The sequence below is a fragment of the Ambystoma mexicanum genome, chromosome 11, assembly GCF_040938575.1.
Source record: "Ambystoma mexicanum isolate Mex_15411 chromosome 11, UKY_AmexF1_1, whole genome shotgun sequence".
Taxonomy (NCBI): Eukaryota; Metazoa; Chordata; class Amphibia; order Caudata; family Ambystomatidae; genus Ambystoma; species Ambystoma mexicanum.
In genome coordinates this window covers 1,273,880,341-1,273,905,022 of record NC_090934.1, presented here as the reverse complement: position 1 = coordinate 1,273,905,022, position 24,682 = coordinate 1,273,880,341, and the positions used below count along the sequence as shown (strand labels likewise).

General features: G+C 44.5%; 1 protein-coding gene across 2 annotated transcripts in view; it reads left to right on the top strand.

Moving 5' to 3' along the window:
- The window catches only part of KTI12 (KTI12 chromatin associated homolog), a 298,251-nt gene that overhangs the window by 205,568 nt on the left and 68,001 nt on the right, over positions 1-24,682 (top strand). For both annotated transcript variants that reach the window (XM_069624748.1, XM_069624747.1), the window contains exon 4: positions 23,151-23,206. In XM_069624748.1, the coding sequence (XP_069480849.1) occupies positions 23,151-23,206 (56 nt within the window). The remainder of the gene's footprint in view (positions 1-23,150; positions 23,207-24,682) is intronic.

Below are 24,682 nucleotides of genomic sequence, written 5' to 3'. Positions count from 1 at the left end.
TCACTATTCCTGATTCAACGCCACCCTGAGCAGTTTCTCAATTCTTTGAATAGGAACATGGTGCTTTTCGCCCAGGCTCGACTTTACCAACCAAGATGATATCCAAAGGACGCATTGAGCCAAGTGTTCTCCGAAAGGGCTGAAAGGTGACCTGTAGTGTCCTACAAATAGCTAAACTAAGCATATTAGTATTTGATGTTCAAGCACTCTTGATCGCCTATGTCGAACTTCACGTGGATCAGCTAAAGACTTCATTAGTATCTTGCAAGGGCCACATATCATAAAGGTTTGGAAACCCTGTCTACAGATGGACCTAGCCGTCTGAAGGCATGATCAGTAACAGTGTGCTTTAAAGGTGACACCCAATGCAATCAAATAGAAATTAATGGGACCAGCTGCTCCTGCATAAACATGATCATCAGTGGACTAAGTTTACATTTTTGCCTCCACTAGTAATTAAGCTAATTAAACGGAAAGCCAAGAAGCTGTGGGAGGATTGTCAATTAGAAGCACAGAATTAGCGTAGGAAATTTTAACTCTAGAGGTTTAGTAGCTGCGATTACTTAAAGTAGCCTAATCGCCAGCTTTTCCAACAATCTGAGGTCAAATTGTGTGCCTATTTCATAAAATGAATATGCATAGCTTTGTCAGACATTTGAAAGTGCTGTGTGTGATCTCGCCGGCTGCAAAATGCATGATTGTGCCCAGGGCTCGGATCCTCTTGACTGATCCCAGGTCAACACTTCGTTCCCTGTAGGCTAGTCGTGTTACGACCGTGAGACATGAAGATCCTTTAGATGGACCATACATTGGTAAGCTTGGTTCCTTATACTCTAGCGTACTCCTGATTCTGTCTGCCTCTAGATACCATTGACATCTGTAACCGTGCCAGATGTCCATTGAGCAGGACATGTTGGTTACAGGTCAAAAACTAGTCCTCCCTCATTTTGGTACCGTGCCAGTTAACGTGTAAAACACACATGGGTGCGTTTGTGTTTACGCTTTGGCTGCCTTTTGTAAAATAGTTTACTTGTTGCTTTTTATCAAAACAATGCTGTTCCATACGGTGTTCATGAGGATCTGGACACATGCACCCTCTGTGACATCTGGCACCTGATATGATATGGCATCTATATGCCTTTGCAACATTTATAGCTGGTGTATCAATCTCTCATTCTTTATTTAATATCACATAACTGTAATTATGTGCCTAACCTTTGCTAGAAAGGATAACCGTTACCAAACCCTTCCTCCACCTTTGCTTACATTTGTGCCTGATGCTCAGATAGAGTTCCCATGACTCACTTAAAAGAATTCAAAGAATTCACCCAAACTATCACACCAGCATCTTTTGGCATTCCGCCTTTCTAAAACCTGCTACCTGGAATTGATTTTAACTTTGCACCGACACTATCGTCTCTGGTATATATACCATAGCAGGCTCTCAGACCACCAATCTTAGTCGTTTTTATTTTTTTTCTTCAAAAGCTAGCAAGAATGACACAATGGCAGACTTAAGTCTAGTAGTTCCTTCTTTGCTTTGACAGAAATATTGGTTTGCATTGTTGTAGTTTGTGGACGGGTTGGTTGCTTTTTCAACTTGCAAAAGCTACAAGATTTCCAGTTTGAAATGCATTTTTATGTTCTATATGTGTTATGCATTGTATTATAAGATGCAAAGGCGTGATTTCTATGTTTTTTATCGTGTGGTACTGGAAGTCTTTTATTCTCCGACTGTAGGGCACTACATTGAGCATCAGGTGAGTTTACATTAGCAAAAAAGTCTTGGCGCTAAATCGTATATTCATTTTAATATCCTGCAACCACTTCTGCAATTCACTTGTGACAAATTGTGTGCCATAAGCCTGCAGCATGTTACTCAATTCATAGTGCTGAAGAGACTTCAACATATTCAGCCTCAGCTGAGACTGACTTGGTGGTCTTAGTTGCAATCTGCAAATCCAATTTCACACTTGTATCACAATTGGTGCCTAAACACGGCTTCCTCGTGGCACCAACTATCATGCCACTCTCCGTTGGGGATAAATATTACATAGTTTGTATCCACTGCTTTTCATCGCTTCTGTTAAGGGTTCGAGAATTTTTCTGGTTCAAATGCTGTCCAGCATACCAGTGATTCATTAAACATTCAGCAGTGTAATGTACTATGCTGCATACTCAATAAGATGTCATTTTTTATACCCCGGTGGGGTGTGGTTTGGCAAAGCAATGATACACATGAGACTCTAGTCAGGTAGCAACAAAATTATCTTTAAGTACATATGTTTGGTAAATGCCTATAGGTTCTAGGGGTTAAGCTACAACTGATAGGGTTTCCCTAAGCAAAACAGTGTCACAGATGGCCTTAATAACTGCCAGTCTCCAAGACGTTTCAAGGGTGCTATGACAAATGCAATGCAAGGTATGTGGACGGTTCATTTTAGCAATGATTAGATTATTCAGGACAGACAAGCAAATTGTTTGAGTGCACCCGCTGGAGAAGGGTGTTGTGAAGTGGCACTAAGGACGTCCCTCTCCCGCTTCTCTATTGCCGCTACCCCCTTCATCACCCCCAGGCACCCTTGGCCCAAGTTAGTGTCTAGGGCAAGGTAATATCTACTGCCTAACCACTACCTTGGACTATGTTGGGTTCCCTAAGACATTGATTGATTGTACATCCTCCCACAGGGAATTTCTAAGCTGGCCCTACACTACCGATGGTTATTTCTAAAGGGTTGTGTATGGCTGTGCCATTAGTACTTCAAACCCCACTCCTATTCTCTTACTACTCTCCTTCTCCCCTTGCTCTCCTCAATCCAACTTCACCCACATCCCTACTGTGTGACTTATCTGATGTCTTTCTCTCCTACCAGCGTCTTCCACTCTCTGATGTTACTAAATCTCTTTGATCTTCCTACTCGCTGCTACTGTCCTCCTTCACCCTCCTGCTGTTCTTTGCACTACTACTCCTTCCTTCCTACTACCCCCTCATGTCTACTACTCTGCCTTCTCCACACTACTACTGCTCTCCCACTCCACACTGCTACCACCCTCCTCTATCTGCACTATTGGTGTTCTCCCATGCCACACTCTTCTTCCCTAAATTTGGGGATGTGCCCCTGCTCACCCTTCTGCTAAACTCAGCCGCTATTCTCACCCCACTCCTCTTTTTTTCCTAAACCCATCTCTCCTCGTACCCCACTTCTGCACACCTCTACTAGCCCCACTCTCACAGGATTCACAGCAGGTCTTTGGCACAGGCTTCACCTATCAGGATTCACAACAGATCCCTCCTGCACCCCAGTATTCACAATCTCGGGTACTTAAGTGCGCAGTTGTATAGATTCGTATTTCTACAAGAACCCCCTTGTTCCAAGGGAACACCAGTAGACCTGTCAGTCTCTTCCAGGCTTCTATCTTCTGCCTCTGAGCTGCCATTTATATATTTACTATGCTGGGGTGGTGCTCCTATCACTAACACTGATAGGTTATTCCCAATGTATGTTTGAATACCCCGGAATGGTTGGTTAGTTCCCGGGACCTTCTCATTGTTCTCGTTAGTGCATTATTTTTGTAGTTTAGGTATTGGTTAATTACTGTATGGTCTTGATTATCTTCATGGATGGTTTGCGAGGTTTAGAAGTGCTTGTGGCATGCAGAGCCATATTTCCTGTATGGCGGTCTCCTGTTCAACATTCACCCTTTTCTGCCGGGTGCTCTGAAGCACTCTGGGTCTGCAGCGCATGATGGATCTCTCTCTCTCTCTCTCTCGCACTCTCTCTCTCTCTCTGTCCAGACCTCCTTTTTGGAAGTTTGACTATCTTTTGTGCTGATATACCACCAAATAAATGTTCCAAAATACATCTCTGCTTCCTTGGATTCCCCTTGTGCTCCAGTGACAAACGCCTTGTCCATATCCAACCCTCCCATGCCTCCTAAATGCACTGCTGTTTCACTTAGCAGTCCAAAAAACGGACTTTTAACCAATTCGCCGTACAAATATTTGCAATAAAATCAGCCATTGAACCTTATGCAAGCTCTCCTCTTGTGAACACACTATCACTCATTACTATAGCTAGTAAGTACCATGATACCACGTTTGTGGAGTATCGCTATCCAGTATTTCATTCGTATTTCAGTGGAAGCTATGACAACTGTCCCCCCACTGTTGAATTTCAAGCCAATGCTTGATCCATCTTCAAAGAAAGTGGCATACTCTATAAAATGAAGGGAACTGAAGAAATTCAATTAATTGGTTTAATTAAAAGAACTATTTGGTACATGTGAAATGCCGACACTGTAATGAGATGTCTTCCCACTCAATTAATTAATTTCAGTGTTGCTTCATCGAGAGCGCTGAAAGCCACTTTCACAGCGCAACACATTTTTTGACAGGCTGCAGTTGTTTTAGCTCTTTTCAGAGTATTTCTTTTTCCAAATATCTTTAATTATTTATTACAAAAAATACACATGTACTGGATGCATGTTTAGTGTATTTTTAAGACTTAAAGGAGATGTTTTAATGAGGATTGTGTTATTGCTCCATAAATTATTGACAGCAATTAAAGATTCATAAAGGCAAAAGTTTGTTTTTCTTCTGGTTTCACTTTGTCTCAGTAAGGCATTTTCCCAACAAAGCTGCAAACACTTTCTTTTACATTCGATCATAAAAACAATGATATTGCTGAGGAGGGGAGAGGGATAATGTGCTCGTGATCATGTATTCACATCTGTAATGTTCTTAAAACAGGGTCAAGAGCCAGGAATGAGACGAGGACGCAGAGAGCTCAGTTTTGGCTATAAACCTAATATATAAGGGCCTTGCTATCCCTCTGCTAGGAGGTGGTGTCCCTACCTCCACAAAAGCTACGGGTCTGTCTGTTGTCAAGATGCCCATATCAAACTGTCCTGTGTCCGAAATCCTATTATGGCCCTCACACTTCAGACCTGACTCTAAGGGGTAATGTCTTTAGCCTTGGTAGTGCAACAAGTTCCAAATAAAGTCACTTTAACACAACATTTCCAATGGCTACAATCCACACTTCTAGGCTACTTTAGGAGTATCCCTAGAAGGGAAAGGAGATACCATGTTTCAACCAATGATGCATCACTCCCCTAAGGTTCACCTCCCTCATGTAGCCGCCCCCAGAGTCAGGATCAGGCCACATGGAAAGAGGTTACTGCTGGGAAAGGAGTGATTGCATCATCAGATTAATCACAGCGGGTAGATGTCAGGATGAACATCCGTGATGGTTTTATCCATGTCTGCAAATTGATTTGGGGAGAATGGGTTTCTTATATCCTTGGAGCTAATTATTAGAAAACCTTTTTCTTGTTTTCAGTAATTCTACGTGACATTCAGTTATTAAAGGAACTCCTAGGATATTTATTTTCCCATCAACAGATTTTCCCCTCTCATAGGATGGGCCACAAAACTCTTTTGTCTTGTTCTCCTGTAACGAAGAGTGTCGCTGAGGATTAATTTTGGGGAAACAAATCCTGAGTTGGTTCAGAAAGTTACCTGTTTGAAGATTAAAATGGCTTGATCAATTGTTTTGGGGACATTCTTTGCCAAAAGGTCACACCTGTTGAATATGGACTGGTGTCATATTGTTGTCCATTTCAACAATCTTTATTTACCAGAACACACTGTGTAGTGAGTTGGAAGCATGCCTCAACGTTTTATTATGGGGGGCTGAGCCGCAAGCGACTTACTACACTTATCCGGCCAATATCTGATGTGTGCCTTCAGAGGGTGGATTGAGCGCGATGCCCTCGGCTGATGACTCGTTCTGAGATGAGTTTGTGGAACAAAGTTGAATCAGCACAACGGGCACTTTATCAAAACAACTTCTCTGTATTTCTGAGAAGAGAAAAGCTTTCAAGTTGGCCGGAGACTGCACAGTCAGGCGGGAACGTTGTGCATGTTTGCCCAGTGAACACAGGCAGCCACGAAGCACCACAGAACCGGTAACACAAATAGGGATTTCCACTATTGCACAGATGGCACTGCAAGTATTTAAAGACTCTGAGCTAGTAATCAAGAGCATTGAAGACAATTTTCCTCCTACCCAATATAATAAGGATAATAATTATTTCAACACCCCGTTAATACGCCAATGGTGATGGGGCAAATCAAGGTAAAGACACATACTTGGTGAGCTTATAGAAACACCAACAAAAGCCTGTTTCCAGCGGGTAACCCATATGCACTCCTAATGGACACTAGTGCTTCCAAAAAGTCTTCACTCAATCTTGTTTAACAACAAGCTTTTTAATCACATTTTCACAGAGAAATAAATGGATAAATTCAGTTTAAACAAAACACAGTACCCAATTGTGGGATCAATTTTGATGATGTAGACAGTTTTGAGTTCCAAGGCTAGTTAACCTAACTGGACATAAACCCACTGTACAGCTTAATCATTAAACAATTTGAAAAAATGATTAAATATGGTGATGAAAACAATCAAATTACGAATTCATATGCCAACGCATTTCGGATCTCATCAACATAACTTTATTCGGCAAAATAGCCATGAAAGTATACAAATCAGCATCACAATTATAATCCAAAACAAAATCATTCATTCAACAACCAGAATAGAAAGCAGTTTGTGAAGATTATCTCTGGGGTCAAATTAGGTCCAGCAACCCTCAGCCATTTTTACCAGCTTAAGCGTTACCACGCTATGAGTACTAGTGATTGTAAGAAAGTCTTTAGCCCACTTCCCTTCTCCCCCCAGAATGGTGGAATTTTCCACCTGTCAGCATGGGACCCAGAGGCCCAGGGTCCCCGGGGTGCAGACCCATTTCAATAACACTGTTAACCCGGGGGATACAAGACTTGTAGGCTTTCAGTATGTCTCTGGCCACATCATTGTCAGAGTTTAAGTTAAACAGTGTCATCTTCCCCATGTTTGGATATTCTACCACAGTTAGCAATGTGTTCTTTAGTCACAAATGGTCATCCGCCTATAGTTTTCAGCCAATGTAGAGTTTTGTTAAGAAGTGCTTCTCTGGGTTCTTGGCGACTTGATTGGTTTTGGGACTCTGCGCGATAGGATGATCCCAGAGGCCTGGGGTGCTTGACTGGAAAAGGATGCACATTTTGGGGTGACAGCGTAGCTGAGGCCTCACATTGCGACCACCCATTTTAGACTAGTGTGAGTTGAAGAGGGTTGGTGTCTGGCTCCTCATTCGCATTTGCCTTCAGAGTTATGCTCTATTTGCCTGTATATTTCTGGGCGTGGGCAGATGGGGGGCCTTTGGTACAGTGAGAGGGGCGGGGGTGGGGTGGTTCAAGACATACCAGTCATCCCCATAGTTACTCATTGGTTCCCCTGGGGCTGTTATGGAGTCATCCCCTGTAATGAGGTTTAGCAGTAGAGCCTTAATGTGCAAGAGTTCAGCCAAGACCAAGTTGCAGTTGCAACAACATACAGATGAACTCATTCTCCCTGCCTCTTGCCTCTCTGGGGCAGAGATGAGCGTTGGTTTAGGTGTCGTGGTGACAGCTGGCCCAGACATACTGATCAAAGAGGGGGTGACGCAGAGCTGTTGAACAGATACTTGGGCCACTTCCAGCCCTCCCTCTAACCCCATGGCTGTGTCAGTTAAGTTGCTGTTAAGGTTACTAGGTCGCACAAGGCCCCCCGTTAGTGGCATCGGAGCCCCCACTCCACTTAAAGATACTGCGCATGGGCCTTCTCCGACGACTGGTATAGGTGGTGAGTTTCCAGGGGCAACACTCTGCCCTTGCCCAATAGGCGAATTGGCAGCGGGCGGGAATGTCGCATTTCGGATATTTAACAGTATCTTCAAGGCTAATAAGCTGTCATTACTTTATTCTTTATAAGACTTGTATATTCCTCTGTCTCCTTAAAAGGGTAATGTAATGTCAAATTTTAATGGCCTTCCAATAGCTACATACCCCCAAAATAAAAAATTAAGATAAAGCTCATTCAACTGACCTTGGATTCAGTTAATGGAGAGAAGTTCTAACCTGAAATAAAACGCATTCTATTACTGAGAGCTCTAATTTCCATACTTAATACACCCATGTGATCCTTACCTACACAGTTGTACACACTTACACTACTTAATCCTTCACAAGCGTATCAACTCACATGGGCAAGTTCCTTATAAGTTTCAACATGAGACCTCTTGTGTTCCTATCCTGTTTAAGGACAAACAAAACAATACAATGCCTGTCATTTATGTGTGCTTTATAGCCACATCAACCCCATGTAACCCGCAAATGTGTGCAGGAGATTCTGGACCTCTGTTAATGTTGTGCCTGATTCTCACTACCCCCCCCCCCTGACAAGAATGTATGCAGGTTGTCATAAATTCTTATGTCACTGCGCCTTGGGGGAGTCTTAACTAGTTATCTAACCCGTTACTAGCTCCTATATTACAATTGGCAAAATATAAATGCTCGCACGAGCAAGCAACAATCAAATGCTTACCAAGATTTTCATCTGTCAAAGGGACCGCAGGGCAGCAGACCGGCAACACAGCTCAGGCTTACCGGGGCTTTCTATTTGTAAACCCTATTACCATGGCACTTGCCTGTAGGCTGACGCTTTCCCGTCATGCCAACGTGACAGATATTTTGAGGCTGGAATGTCTCTTCCCGCTAAGGGATAGCTACAAGTATTACAAAGTCATCAGTTCATATATACAGTGCTCAGCCCCAACTTGGCCCAGTCAACACATTCTTTTCTGTTCCATATGTTACATCAATGTCATTCACAATTCTCTGTCAGTGCATGACTGACCCCAATCTATTGTGGAATTCTATTGTGTTGCATACATGTTATTCATGAATTTCTAAACAATAATAGATGTTAATAAAGCATCAATTGACCACTTTTGATTGTGGAGTCCATCAGTGAAAATCTGGCATGTTCATGCTGCTCCCATTCTATGTATATTATTCTGTATAACACCTGTTATATTTACAAGGTGATAGTTCTACCACAATACAGAAACACCCCCTACAGCAGGTTTATAAGAAAATCTGGAGAGAGCCAGAAAGGTGTGCAAGCCGGGAGGATGCAGAAGAGCTACTGTCCACTCCCTGGAGCTACATGCAGACCGCCACCTGGGACCAGAGAGCTTGCCTGCTGAATATTATCCAGAAGACTCTGACAAATATAAAGCAGAGAGCAGGAAACAAGACTAATAGCTGTGGAAGAGGTGGAATGCAAAACCATGTTCTCTGTAGAAAGCTGGAGGAAATGAGAAGGCCCAAAGACTAGACCATTCCTAGAAAATCCTGAGCCCAAGAAGGCACAACCCCATGGCAGGAGGGCTTCCATATCAGCTGCCTGAAAAAGACACCGGAATACAGAGTGAGGATTCTTCACCATATTCACTGCTTTTTATTTTGGTTTGTAGTCTGTAGCGTCAAAATACAAATTCGGAAATATTTCCGACAACCTATGCAAAATGAGTTGGTGGTCATTCTGTTGCAAGTGGGCAGATATTCACCATCACAGTTGTAATCCGATCTTGGTATTGGAACCAAGATTTAAGTGAATATATATATTGCAGGTTTGGTACAGACTGGCCGGCCAGTCTGAGGATTGCATTGTTGTGGATATCGCCCATTTTACTGTCCCTGGCATCTTTTGCAGGAATAGAATATGCAAAGGAATTTTCATAGGATTCACTTTGCAGTGTTAACTCTACAAAATGCTACTTCCCATTGGTGAGGAAAAACTCTTGACTCGACTCAAGGTTAAAGTGAGGTTGGTGCTGTAAAACTATAATAGCAGCATGGCAGAAGACTGCTCAGGAACACAGACCTGACACGATTACATCCCACAAATGTCCCATTTACATGTCCCTCTCCCTCTGGGACTTAGCTTACATAGGTTTGGTAATACATTGAGCTCCATGTGCACTGAATAGAATTTAAGACTTAGACTTCATTCTGGGACGTTCCTCTGGTTCACTAATTATCTTCATAGTGTCTCCATTCACAAGTGATTAATTCTGAGTTGTTCTGGTGGAATCCGATTCGGTTTTACGGGGTTGATGGCGGGTTACTGCCAACCTCGTAATGAGGCCCATGGCATGACTTTGGCCATAGTGGACTGGACACATACCTCTGGGTTCGTGTTTTCTCACCTCCCATTCTCAGCTTTCCTATTGTTTTGGTAAATGTTGTTGTTTCTCCGTGTTTTTCTTTCTTGCTTTCTTCAAATTTATTTTTCTAAATATACTTGAGGGCATTTGATAATACCCTTTGTCGTTTGATACTGCCACTTTTAAAATATAATTTAAAGATACAGAATATACCAAATCAAACAAGCTTTTATTTGGTAAACAGGAGATCCTGAGTTGGAATCTAAGCAGTGCCTCAAAGAAATGATGCCGAATCAGATTGTCTCTTATGTTTTTTACTGCATTTGTATGACCTGTAAAGGGGTGGTGGTGAATGAATCAGCCGGTTTTGTCGGGTCTTCTGAGTGATGGAAGAGTCTGCCATTCTGCGCTGTGTAGCTTCTTGAGATGAAAGTGGAAGCATGAACCCATGCGCCTCATCTCCTCCACCGAAGGCATTCAGTAAATGGTTCTTTTGGGGTTGGATGTTTGGTGCCACACTGTTTCAGGCACAGGAAGTGAGATGTGAACGATCTAGTTTGCATAGAAAATGGGACAATGGGTTTGGGGTTTTTGCTGCCTGTGGATCTTGTTTTCTGGGGATATTGTGTATAATATAGCTTGTTGTTGGAACACTTGAGGGAGTTTAATGGCTGCAAGTCATTATAAATACTCTTATTAGGACTACTGATTTTCGAGTGCATGCTTCACTTGTGTTTTAATATCTTTTATGGGAGTTTTCGCCCAGATAAAATGGACAAAAGATGTCTGAGGAGTTAAGGAAAAGTAAACTGGTTTATTGATCTAGGGATTGAGTCTGTAATCTGAAGGTGGCACGCGTATTCATTTTCTGCTCTTACACTGATTAAAGCCAGACTGTGATTAATAGTGATGGGCACACAGATTAAGACAATCAAATTGTGTGTGTGTTTGTGTGTACGCATCCTCTTTCTCACACAACTCTTGCACACTCACTTACTCGCTACCTGACGTACACAGTAAAACTAGAACATTGCAGATCTCTAGTGACATTAATGTGTCAATAAGACCTGAGGCGGCAGGCCAATACCGCCCCAGGTAATGACCCGGGGCCCCTAGTTACAGGGCCCCTTAACGAGGCCCCGGGGGCATTACCATGGGCGGTATTGGCCCGCCGCCAAGGGTCTTATAGCCATTAGTTCCCCGGTCCATTAAGAAAAGTCAAATAAAATGGGCACCGGGAAAGGGAAAAAGTAGTCCGTTTTCCCTTTCCATGACGTCCATCGGGAGCGGCCACGCTGGGAGCAGAAGTGTTCCCAGCGCGTTCGCTTCCGAGAAAAAGAAAAAAGAAGGTAAGTGGGGTTGGGAGGGTGGGGAATGGATAGTTTGCAGGGGTGGGTGATGGAGGAAAAGAAAATCTTACCTGAGTCTCCGGCGGGGGATGAAGGCAGCCTCCAGCCTTGGGGAGGCTCGGAGCGGGGATTGCCCCGCTTTGAGCCTCCTCATTGGCTAAGGGGCTGCCACGCCCCCCGCCGGGAACAAATGCCAGCACACTCGTACGTCCACAGAAATACCGTGTGGTATGGCTCGGAAAAGAGCCAATCCACGTGTAGTATTTCCTGTGGACAGAGCGTGCCGGGTACTAATGTCAGATCTGGCCCAAATTGTATTCAATTGTGCAGTGGAAAATGGTTTCTACTTTGCCGCTACACAATATTCATCCAATTCAATCCAATGTTCAGTCTGTGGCGATATTAAAATGTCACAGAATGGTATTTCAAGCTAGAGTGCACACACACGGATCTGTGCTTAGTAATGCTGCTATCAGCTGCACCTCACTAATTATGCCCTATAAAGCAGATACATGTTTCTGGGGTTGCATTTGGCTTTCTTGTTAATAACATTCTATGGCAAGACACAGCGACAAGCATTTTGCTTGTCTTTGTTTTACAAAACTTTCCACAATGACCAAAACTTTGCAAGTCAACCACAATAACCTGAAAATGTGCTATTCACAGTGCTCAAATGTTTTAAACCACAAGCCATTGCTGTCTAATCCTATGTGACTTATTCTATACTTCACATATGATGCATGCTTGCTGAATGAGTAGGGTTGTGTAGCAAGGGCCTGTGCCCCCAGGTAAATTATGTAAGACATGGTAGGGCCTGCTATGTTCTGGTTGTTTAGCACAAAATGTTCCCCACCAGGCTTGAGTATCAACCCAGAAGATCCCTGAAACAGTGACCTGTGTAGCAGAGCAGTTTGGCTTCGAAATGGGTGTTGGCCATGTATGTTCAGTTATTGGCAGAACCAAGAGTCTGTTCCAGGACTACTTGTGAACAAGGGCACAGAGGGGAAATACATGTCTTTTCCGTATGGAAATGGTCTCCCATTTCTGTAAGGATTTCCATACTTGCTTGTCTTTCTCAGGCCATTCTTCCAATTTTTGGACAACCTTCTTCAGAAGTTCCAATCCTATGCAGATGAATGACGCCTATCCTCTGTTGGAAATATATCAGCAGATGATACCTTCTTCTGTAAGCACTTCCAGAAATAACTGATGAGGATGGCCTTCCTTAAATTTATTTCAGGCAAATTGGTAGTAATTTGAGTTCTGTGATTATTCCGATTTGATTTTGAGATCTTCGCGATCTCCCTGAAAAAAACGTTTTCCCCAAAATAACTTTTTTTGTTTTTTTTTGTAAAAGGGAGGTTTCATCCCCTTATCTTTCCATATCATCTCCCTTTTTTAAATCACACCTATCTTTTTTTTCCTCCTCTTCAAGGTACTTTACTTGGCTTTCTGTGTCACCCTACACATTTATAATAATATATACAATACTTTTTATTTAAAAACTGTTAATAAGGGTGATACGTGAGGCACTTGTGCCCCTACATATGTCCCCATAACCGGAACATGCTATCCCACTTTCTACGAAAGTGAAGAACTTGGGCGTCCTAATTGATGCAGGCTAGACTCTTTAACCCCAAATGCGTGTATTATAAAATAACTGCAGATTTCTCTGTAGCATATTGAGAAGTGCAGTGCCTCGGTTCAAACATCATCTCTGTTAATATAGAGGAAAACTGTCCATTATGAGCCATCCCAATCCTTCAGATCATTAGAGAAACTTTAATTCCAGCCTTCTCTATCGGGTTGCCAATGTATGGAATAAACTTTTTTGCCCTGCCACCACCCATCTCTGGTTTGAGAGTAACAACAACCTAAACATCGTTTCAATGTCTTCCTATTTTGACAAGACACCAGCGGCACAACCAGGCCATGCCTTGATTGTGGTCGGATTTCGAGGTTCACTTGGCTTAAGGCCTTAACCTGAGGGGCACACTGGTACTACATGTGTAACTCACTGTCGTCGCGATCACAGGATGTTGGGAGGGAGATTTATTGGCAGCAAACTCTAAATTGATAAAGGGCCACTGGATTCCAAAATACTGGCACATTTGGAGTGATGTATAAACATGCAACATGAGACGTTTTCCCAGTTTCCTTCCCTTTCTCCACTAATCCTAAACCTACTCCTGGTTTTAAAAGTGTCATTTTGCTGCTCATCAATGAACATTTGTTGGAATAACTGATCTCGTGTTTGTGCTGGGTTCGTTGGAAACGCCACCATGGAAACCCTAGCCGATGGCCGTGTTCTTCCATTGCACAAGCTGTTGATAGTTAAGATAAATACACATCTAATCTTTTTAGACACATTTTTTAATCCTCAATGGGGAGAGGATGTTGGATGATTCCCAGTAAAGGGGCTATGTGTTTTGCTGACCAGAATGGGTCCAATCATTGCACTGTCGTTGTTGTATATTTGAGTAAATCCTTAATTGTATGCCGTCACTAGGACAGCGACTTGAATATACCTTTCCTGGGCTTAGGAATCGTCTGGTTTTAGTGTCATTGCATTGCTAGATGGCCTTCATTGCTGAATCTTGACACAGGAAGGTTCATGTGTTGGAGAGATTCTAGCCACATAGCATTGGGTGCATCTTGTGCTAAATCCTGTTGTGATTTAGCGTATTAGACCTGCGCATTAAGCACCAGTCATGTATGCAGCTTTATTAGAGAAGAACATGTGGATCTGGTGTCATATATCCCTAGCAGATCCCGCATTTTGTCTTCTGTTTCAACCGCAGTGTGAAGTGTCTTCATCTTATTGCCACACACGTGTGTATGTATGTATGTATGTATGTATGTATATATATATATATATATTTCTGAGGCTTGTGGAATCTGCTTAGATCACATGCTGTGCATAGGCCGACATCTAGTGGAAGCTGCGGAGTATTACAGTTTGTTTTTCGAAAGTCGAAAATGGGCGTCGACACAGGCGTGCCAGTAATACTATCCCTAGTGTGACGTCCACTGTACCCAAGATCCCTCACGCGTGTAGGATCCTCAGATTGTTTTTTTCCGCCATACTGGTCGGAAGCATCTTGCGGAGTTCCCTGGCCTTAGCCATACTTTTGCTGTTATTATAATTTTAATTCTTATTCATTCCCTTCCCCACCCCAACGTCGACCCTCAACCTCGACGACGGCTGGAGAAGTCATCGACCGTCGACTGCTGCACGACGGATCTGGGCCTCGGTAGGCCGCTGGCCTCGGCCCGGGCCTAGTAGGCCGCTGGCCTCGGCCCTTACAAGTAGGGAGAGTGGGGGGTGGTACATACTCTTCACTCTTGATATATAGTTACATTTATATATATTCCTACACTTAGCAGCCCGCTGCCTTAAGGTGCGTATGGAGGGTACCCCTTTTCAATTCTGCCCCAAGTGCAATCGCAAATACCCTTGGGTCGACAGGCACGCCACGTGCAATCTCTGCTTGCCGAGGGATCACCCCGAAGCGAACTGCAGAGCGTGTAGTAGGTTTAAACCTAAGACACTTAAGGACCGTTCGACAAAGCGTTGGGCCCACCACGCCAGGCAGGAGGCCATGGCAGCGGAGGGCGCCTTCAGCGATGGCAGCGACGCCGTACTTTCGGACGGCGAGGGCATTACGGCGTCGAAAGACAGCCGACGAGCGCAGGTCCCCGACCTCGGAAGGTCGTCCGGCAAGGCGGCTATGGGGAAGACCCCCGGCGACGCAAGCGCTACACACCTAACACACACTAAACACACTAAGACCAACCGGACCTCGACGACGTCGACTTCCCGGAAAGAGGCACAAAAAGAACGGTCCGACTCGGTGTCCTCTGGGCGCTCTCGATCGAGATCGCCTCACGACGCAAGGCAATCATCCACTCTTGCCAAGAGTGCCTCGCTACACACACTAACGGAAGTTCGATCGTCGGGAGACGAAGACGACTTCCACCCCCAGGCCGCGCTCCAAGATACCGAGACCGCGGTTAACACCAGTGAGGCCCCACGCCCGAAGCACACAGATACCTTTCCAGACCCTCGACGCCAGGCGTCGAAAGTCTCTGGGGCCCCCAAGGGACAGGGAAAACATTTTTCCACGCACGGAGAAGGGGGGAAACAGCGGAAAGCACAGCCTTACACCCCTGTAAAGCCTAAGCAGACAAGCAAACACAAGTCTACCCTTGAAAATAAATCACCTGCTAAAGTAATACCCTGTTCCAGGGAATGGTCCAGTGAAGACATAGACAGGGTTATGTCTAGGATGTCTTCCTTGGCTGATTTTTATGATAAGAACCCAAAACACTTTCTTTCATATAACCCTCAAGGGGCCACACCCTCAGGCTCCTCCGATCCTATCCCGCTAAGTAAAAAGCCCCGGGTCGAAAGACCTGAACCTTTCGAGGTTCAGCCTTACTCCACTCCATATTCTACTCCACTCCCCAGTTATCAGGGACAAGTTTTCCCTGAAGAGGACCAGGAGTTTGCAATTATGGAAGAACAAACCGGGACAGATTACTATGCAGAGGATGAGGACCTGGAGGAGGGAGAAGATGAGCAGGAAATTTACAGAGTAGATTCCCCAGTACAAAGCGAAGCCCCAGTTACTGACTCTCCAGTTGATAACCAGCCCCTCCTTAACGAGGTTCTCGCTCGAGCAGCGGAACACTTCCACATCGACACCCACGGTGTACAGGAGGAAAGGGACTTCGCGGAGGAGTTTGTAGGAGAGAGAAGACCGGTCGCTCAGACCATCCCTATCCTCAAATCCATCCAACGAAGAATAGATCCTTCCCTGGTGAATCCTAACCTCACCAGAGCTGTCAACCCCAGAATTGAAAAGATTTTCCGGGCAGCCCAGTCTGACCCTCTGTATATAAAGGGACATCTTAAACCAGATTCCCTAGTGGTGACCAACACTAGAAAGAGGGCTGGCACGCCCTTATCTTCATCAGAAGCTCCTCCCGACAAGGAGAGCAAAAAACTTTACGGGTTTGGCAGAAAGGTAGCCTCAACGTCCGCCTACCAAGCAAGGATTGCGAATTCCACCACCCTGTTGGCTAGTTACAATTGCCATCAATGGGAAGAAGTCGCGGCGCTCATTGCCTCTGCTCCAGAACCGTTAAAGGGCCAGCTGGCTCGGATCTCGGCAGAGGGGAGAGCCGTGTCTGGTTGCATTTTAAAAGCAACTTTCGACGCCGCTGACAACGCAGGGAGATTGATAGCAGAAGGTACTGTTATCAAGAGACATGCGTGGTTACGGCAGTCGGGATTCAAGACAGAAACCCAGGCTTCTTTAATAGACAAGCCAGTGGAACCCGACCTATTGTTTGGGAAAGCGGTCGAAGACGCACTTAAAAATGCCAAAGATGAATATGAGACTCTCAAATCCCTTGGCCAGCTTACCAACAAACCCCCTAACCAGAGGGGGAACAATAATTTTCGTCGCCCACGCGGCCAAAATTCACAAAGAGGCAACTATGCCCAGGGACAAGGTACACAATGGAATAACAACCAGCAGTCTACCCAGAGTTACGGCAGGGGTAACAAGAGAGGTCGTGGAAGAGGCAGAGGCAGCCCCAACAAGGGCGGTGGCACGCCTCCACCAAAACAGTGACGCTCAGTTCAGGGTCCCTTGCCACGCAACCCCAGTAGGGGGACGCATTTCCACCTTCACCCAGGCTTGGGAAGGGATCACCTCAGACAGATGGGTGCTGTCAACAGTATCCGAAGGATATTGTATAGAACTACTGCAGCGTCCCCGGAATCATCCTCCACGACAAAGAGTGCACTCCCTAGAGCATCAAAGGATCCTTCTCGAGGAGATCGCCATTCTGCTAGAAAAGGACGCGATAGAACTCGTCCCAGGACACCAGGTAAACAAGGGTATCTATTCAACTTACTTCCTTGTGCCAAAGAAAGATTTGACAATGCGCCCAGTATTGGACTTACGGCCTGCCAACAAATATGTCAAGCCCCAAAAATTCCGTATGACCACGCTACAAGAGGTAATCCCCCTCCTAAAAAAGGGGGATTACATGGCAACCTTGGATATGAAAGATGCTTATTTTCATATTTCCATGCTCCCAGCGCACAAAAAGTACTTGCGCTTCAAGGTGGACAGTCGCCACTACCAATTCAAGGTACTGCCCTTCGGGATAGCTTCAGCACCAAGGGTATTCACCAAGGTACTGGCGGTGGCGGCTGCACACCTACGCAGGGAAGCAATCCCGGTGTACCCTTATCTGGACGACTGGCTCATAACGGGGGAAACCCCAGGAATTTGCAGGTCAAACATTCAGAGGACTATCGACCTCCTCCACGAATTAGGCTTCTCCATCAACGAGAAAAAGTCAAGTCTGGTGCCAAGCACCTCAAAACAGTTTCTAGGAGCTATCCTAGATACTCAGAAAGGATTGACCTTCCCTTCGGAAGAGAGAATTCGGAATATACTTCTGCAAATTCCGCATTATCAGTCAGGTCAACAGATAACAGTACGCAAAGCTATGCGGTTACTGGGCATGATGGCGTCATGCATTTACCTGGTCCCCCACGCGCGTCTGCGCATGCGTCCCATGCAGGAATGGTTGGCGAAACAGTGGTCTCAGGCAAGTGGTCATTGGGACGATCTAGTGGTCGTTTCGCCAACACTCGTACAGAGCCTACACTGGTGGACAAGAGAGAATCTCGCAAAGGGGAAACCCTTTTACGATCCCGAAGTACAAGCCGTGGTGACTACAGATGCATGCCTGACTGGGTGGGGAGCTCACCATCTCCACCACACAGCTCAGGGTCTCTGGTCTCACTCAGTAGCCAAGAACCACATCAATCTGCTAGAGCTTCTGGCAGTATTCCGAGCGCTAAGGGCGTTCGAGCCCCATCTACTGAACTTGTCGGTGCAGATCAGGACGGACAGCACGACAGCCATGTTCTATCTGAACAAGCAAGGGGGGACTCGTTCGCCAAATCTGTCCAAGCTTGCCCAGAAAATATGGATATGGGCACTCAGACGGAACATCTTCCTGTCATCGCAACATGTTCCAGGGGAGCTCAATTCCCTAGCGGATGCTCTAAGCAGAGACTCCCTCCCAGAAGAACACGAATGGGTCCTTCACAGAGACGTAGTAAGAAATCTCTTCTCTCAGTGGGGTTTCCCCACTATAGACCTATTCGCCACAAGCGAAAACAAACAATGCCCAGGATTTGCATCCAGGTTCCCCCAGCCGGACTCCCAAGGGAATGCCCTGTGGATGAACTGGTCAGGGATGTTTGCGTACGCTTTTCCACCAACTCCTCTCATCAGGAAGGTGGTGTACAAGATGAACAAGGAATCTATGACGCTCATCCTAGTTGCTCCCATGTGGGCGAGACAACCATGGTTTCCACACCTACGCAGGATGGCGGTGTGCGAACCCATCAGACTCCCAGCCTGGTACAACCTACTGTCCCAGCAACAGGGTCAAACAGTGCATCAGGAACCCAACTCTATGAACCTAGCAGCATGGCTCCTGAAGTCATAGAGTTTGGACATCTCAAATTACCACAGAGGTGTATGGACATTCTAAAGGAGTCCAGGAAACCAAATACAAGGCACTGTTACTTTGATAAGTGGAAAAGATTCGTTATCTGGTGCCAGAATAAACAAATCAACCCGGTTGATTGCACTCCTTCCAACGTTGTGACATACATGCTCCACCTGCTGGATGCAGGGTTGGTTTTTAACTCGCTGAAAGTACACCTGGCAGCCCTCTCGGCTTACACCACATCCCATAACAAGGTCTCGTGGTGGAAAGTACCAGTGGTTAAAGCCTTCATGGAAGGAGTAAAGAGACTTCACCCTCCTATTTCGAACCCACCGCCAGGATGGGACCTCAACGTGGTGCTAGCTAAGCTCATGGGACCCCCATTCGAACCCATGCATAAAAGTAGTCTCAAACACCTGACTTATAAAACGGCCTTCTTAGTAGCCATTACCTCCATAAGAAGGGTCAGTGAAATTCAGGCTCTGTCAGTGCAGGATCCTTTCTTTACTATCCACAAGGACAAACTGGTTTTACGCACACACCCTAGGTTCTCACCTAAATTCATATCCAAGTTCCATGTAAACCAGTCCATCGAGCTTCCGGCTTTCTTCCAGAACCCGCAAAGCTCGGCTGAGGTGAAACTACACACCCTAGATGTGCGTAGGGCGGTCCTATACTATGTAAATAAAACCAGACCGCTAAGGAAAACAGATCAACTGTTTGTCTCCGTAGCTACAGGCAGAGAGGGGGATCGCGTCTCTAAGGGCGCTATCTCGAAGTGGATTATCAACTGTATACAGCTGTGTTACTCTCTTTCTGACAAGACTCTGCCTTTTACGCCAAGGGCCCACTCTACTAGAGGCATTGGTGCCACTCTGGCTTTCATTGCAAATGTTCCCCTCGACACCATTTGCAAAGCGGCTACTTGGAGCTCTATTCACACCTTTACTCAGCATTACTGCATTGACACTCATTCCAAGACAGATACACAAGTGGGACAAGCGGTTCTAAGACACCTGTTTGCTCATGACCCTTCTCACATCCCACCTCCTTCTTCTGGTACTGCTCGCTAATCTATGCACAGCATGTGATCTAAGCAGATTCCACAAGCCTCAGAAGGGATACATTACTCACCGTAATCGTATTTCTGATGCTTGTATCTGCTTAGATTCACATGCGACCCACCCTTCCTCCCCTCCGAGAGAAGGCGCATGATTGCTTGTAGTCTTACCTTTTCTGTCTATCTGCTTGGATTATCTGTACTCACGCTACTCCTCATGCTTCCTCATGTCAGAAAAAATACAATCTGAGGATCCTACACGCGTGAGGGATCTTGGGTACAGTGGACGTCACACTAGGGATAGTATTACTGGCACGCCTGTGTCGACGCCCATTTTCGACTTTCGAAAAACAAACTGTAATACTCCGCAGCTTCCACTAGATGTCGGCCTATGCACAGCATGTGAATCTAAGCAGATACAAGCATCAGAAATACGATTACGGTGAGTAATGTATCCCATATATATATATATAAACACGGTCACGGTAGTACATTTTTTGCAAATTTTGGTGAGATTTGGTCCGGGGGGGGGCAAAGTTATAAGGGGGTCCCAACATTTCTTTTTTTCCCATGGACTGAATGGGGGAAAAACCTTTCTCACGCCTACAGCCCAAACCGCTGGACGGATGTTCACCAAATTTGCGGCAGGAGCAGCGGCTTGGTCCCGAAAGTGTGCTTTTGTATATTTGGTGAAAATCCCTCCAGTAGTTTTTTTTTTTTAAATGACCAAAACTTGGGTCACAAAAAATTAGTGATATCTATGTCTGGTCCGCGGACACACTTCCCTGTTTGCTCTGCAGACAGTGTCCTGATTGGCTAATTGGCTTGCGTCATGTCCGCGGACATGCAACGTGTTCGCTGATTGGATGGTGAGGAGCGTAAAGTGCGTCAGATTTTTGGAAACGCCCTCCATCTTGGATTCACAGACAGCGGCCAATGTCCGCGGACATCGCGGTAAAAACATATGAAAAAATACTGTATTCCACTTGTCAAACTTGGCAAATAATCTCTCGGGAGGTGAGGGGTGATGAGGATGGGATGGGATATGGCTTCAAGAAGAAAAAAAAAAGGATGTTTTCTGCCGTGAAAGTCTGCGAACAGTTCAGATGTTTGCGGACAGTCCTGTGAAAGTTCGCGAACACTTTAAGATTACAGGGTTGGTGAAATGCAGTTCTTGGATGGCTTATAACTTTGGCGCCACTTATATGGAACTGCATGAAATTTTGCAGGTATATTCCAGGGCTGATTGTGATTGATTATGCACAGTTTGGTGGGATTCTGTCATGAGGGGGCAAAATTAGAGGGACGTTATGGTTATGGTTCCAAGTAAAACCGAAAAACCCCTGAAATTCGCAGGTTATGGTAAGCTAAGCAACCATAACTCGCGCCACCACCGTGCACTGCTAAGACTAACACCCAGGACATCAAAGATGACATCACAAAGGTCATTGATGACATCACTGATGACATCAGATGTCTGGCTCACTTTCTTCCTTTACTGATATATCTAGGCCAGGAACTAAACATTCACTATACTATATTACAAAGTACTATATTTGTAGACTTGTACTTCAAATATGTTCTTCCAGTAATTCACTTAGGGTCCACTCAAAGCATATGAAACATATACAAAGGGGAAAACGCAGACTTGGAAGACAGCAATGCTTTCTATGTATGAAGATGATTAGTAAGGTTATCAACACTTTCTTTTAGTTTTATTACTGTACTTTCCCTGGGTGTGCTCATATTTGTACACATTGCACTTACACTACTTTCCTTAAGGTCTAGCCACAATATGTGATAGATATACATGGGGAAGAAGTAGCTTTGAAGCAGTGCAATCATTTCTGTGCATGAAGATAATCAGTTAGGTTATGAAGATTGTCGGGTAATAATGCTGTTTATTTTGTTTACTTCACTTTCCCTGTATATGCTCTATTTGTATGCAGTGTTGTCTGTTTGTGTTTTGTGTGCAGTAATGCAATAATGTAGTAAGTGGGTTTGATTAGGTACTTATTAAATGTTTCATAGTATGCAAGACTCTAATAAAGCATTTATAATTTTAGTATTTAACATAGCAAGGTTATTAATATTGCATCTCCATGTCTGCTGCACACTATGCCTATGTTACTACATGTGTACCTTAGTATATTGGAAAAAAACTTCATAATACAATTCTATTTAAATTAACGCATTACTTAATGCACTACATACCTCATGATATTTATTTCAATGATCCTTGACACTTTTTTATTAACCTTACAATAAGAATCCCTTGTACAGACTTTTCATGAAAGGTAAATGCATATGTGATGTCATCAATTACATTTGTGATGTCATCTTTGATGTCCTGGGTGTTAGTCTTAGCAGTGCATGGTGGTGGCGCGAGTTATGGTTGCTGTAGTATTAAAGGACCATGGTCTCAGCAGTGGCCTGTTTGCAAATAATTGCTGTAATTTGGGAGGTTTTTGTTGATCTCAGTATTTATCCACAAGTAGGTCTTTGAGAATGAAATTGTGTTTTCAGATTAACGCGAGATTCCCCAGCGACCCTTATTTTCACTGGATTGTTACAGACAAAAATGCTATCAAATAAAACCTCTTCCTGAGCGACCTCACCCCCCCCCACTCTAAATGTGCAACCACCCACTTTTTTTTCTGTCTCCCCACATCTTCCCTATAAAGTTCCCTCATATGTTGGAATCTGCAATCGCCCAACATATTGGCGACCCTCTGACCTACTCTTGTGTCACTAGTGTAATTCTTGCTAGTTTTAAACAGGGGTGTAAACTGTGACCTTTCCAATACTTCCAGGCTAAAGTAGGAAAAGATATCTGATTTTCTGAGCCCACATGAGATATTTTCCATTTTTCTATTTTCTCATCTTTTTTCTCATCAAATGCCACTGAAAAAGTTGGCTCATTAATGAACTGTCTGGATGAGGAATGAATTGGAGGTGAATCAGAGGGATCCTTTTTCTGACAAGTGTTAATGAATCTGTTTGCCTTAAATTATTTGAATGCAACGTTTAATGTGAAAGCCACGTCCTATTTTTTCTAGACAGCGTGTTAACATGATGTATACTATCTATTTCAGGCTACAGATACGAGTTATACTGCCTCATCAAGCACACGCAGACGCCTCACTGCTTGGTATGATATCGTATGATTTTGTTCTATTGGACGTAAATTAATTTGGTGCTTGTAATTAAAATGTTTCTTGGCACATAGCAAGACTAAACTGAATGCTTTATTGTCCCCAGTCTTGTATTTTGTTGTTGTGGTCTGGTAGAAAAAAAGAAGGGAAAAAAAAAAAAATATATATATATATATATATATATATATATATATATGTTTTTATCACCCCCTTCCTCTTTGACCCAACAGTTTCTAACCCGAGGTCTCGCAGTACATTTTGCTATATTTTGTAAATGTAAAATACAACAGAAAAGTGGTGCCTACAACTAGAAGCCTATGAGTGTGAACCTGCAGTGTTGGCATTTATAAGATGGAGATAGTTTTCGTATGTGCCTTGGCCTTCACCCCAACGATGCAATTCAAAGCATGATAGTTAAGTCTGTTTTTGGCAGTGAGGTTTCTCCTTTAAGCACTGGCACCACTTTGTGGTTATTAATAATTGGTACAGTGAAAATTGCTTTATGTTCAATGCCCATTGCACCAATTACTAGTCGGTGTCGTGCCTGTGCAGTATACTCCTCGTCCACCTAGTGCCTGTGCCTTCGGCATCGAACTCCAGAGCATTGCAACAGCATGGCTCTGCCATAGCATTTCTGCTAAAGCATACCACTGTCCCCAAAGATGATGTGCAGGGTCTGTCAATGTGCAGTGTCTGTATGCAGTGGTGCATAGATGGTTGCTTCTGTGTTGATTTAAAGTGTGAATGCTGTTCTTAGCGCATGTAACATAACAAGATGTTGCTTCGGTGTAAAAATGTTACTCTTTTCAGGCAACGGACCATGTTAATAGTCCTAGAGATAGTTGCAGTGTGCCTTGTGAACTCATTACAGGACAAGTTCACTTATGCTCTGCAGAATTGTAATTCTATCTCCCTCCAGTCTTATTCGTCCCTACCAGAATCTCCGTTAGAGAACTGCCGCCTGCAGAGAGATGCTCAGCTTGACAGAATCCTCTCTATGAGCTATTGTGTGTGTGTGTGTGTCTTGTCCATCTGTGTCTTGATGCGCCTGCGCTTGTGTGTCTCGGTGCTGTATGTGCAGAGTGTGCATATACTAGTTCCTCCGTGCTGCGTGCGCTTCTTTGCCTGGCATGCATCCTGTGTCTCAGTGCAGCATGTGGATCTGTGCTGCCCATCTGTGGCTCAGTCCTGTGCATGTGTCGCAGTTCTGCATGGGTGCATTCTGCCTCAACAAATGGGACGTTCATTGACCAGCCCCACTAAGGAGGTCATCATCTTCAAATTCTAACCCCCAAAGAGATGAGAGTTGGCACAATGTAGCCTTGCTCCATTAGGGGTGGTAGGTGGGTGCATGTCAATCCATGAAAGATACCAATGCTGGATAACAGGATTTACAGGAAAGCAACATACTCCTTCTCTAGCATTGGATCTTTCATGGATTCACATTCTTCGAATAGATTGCCCAGCAGTTA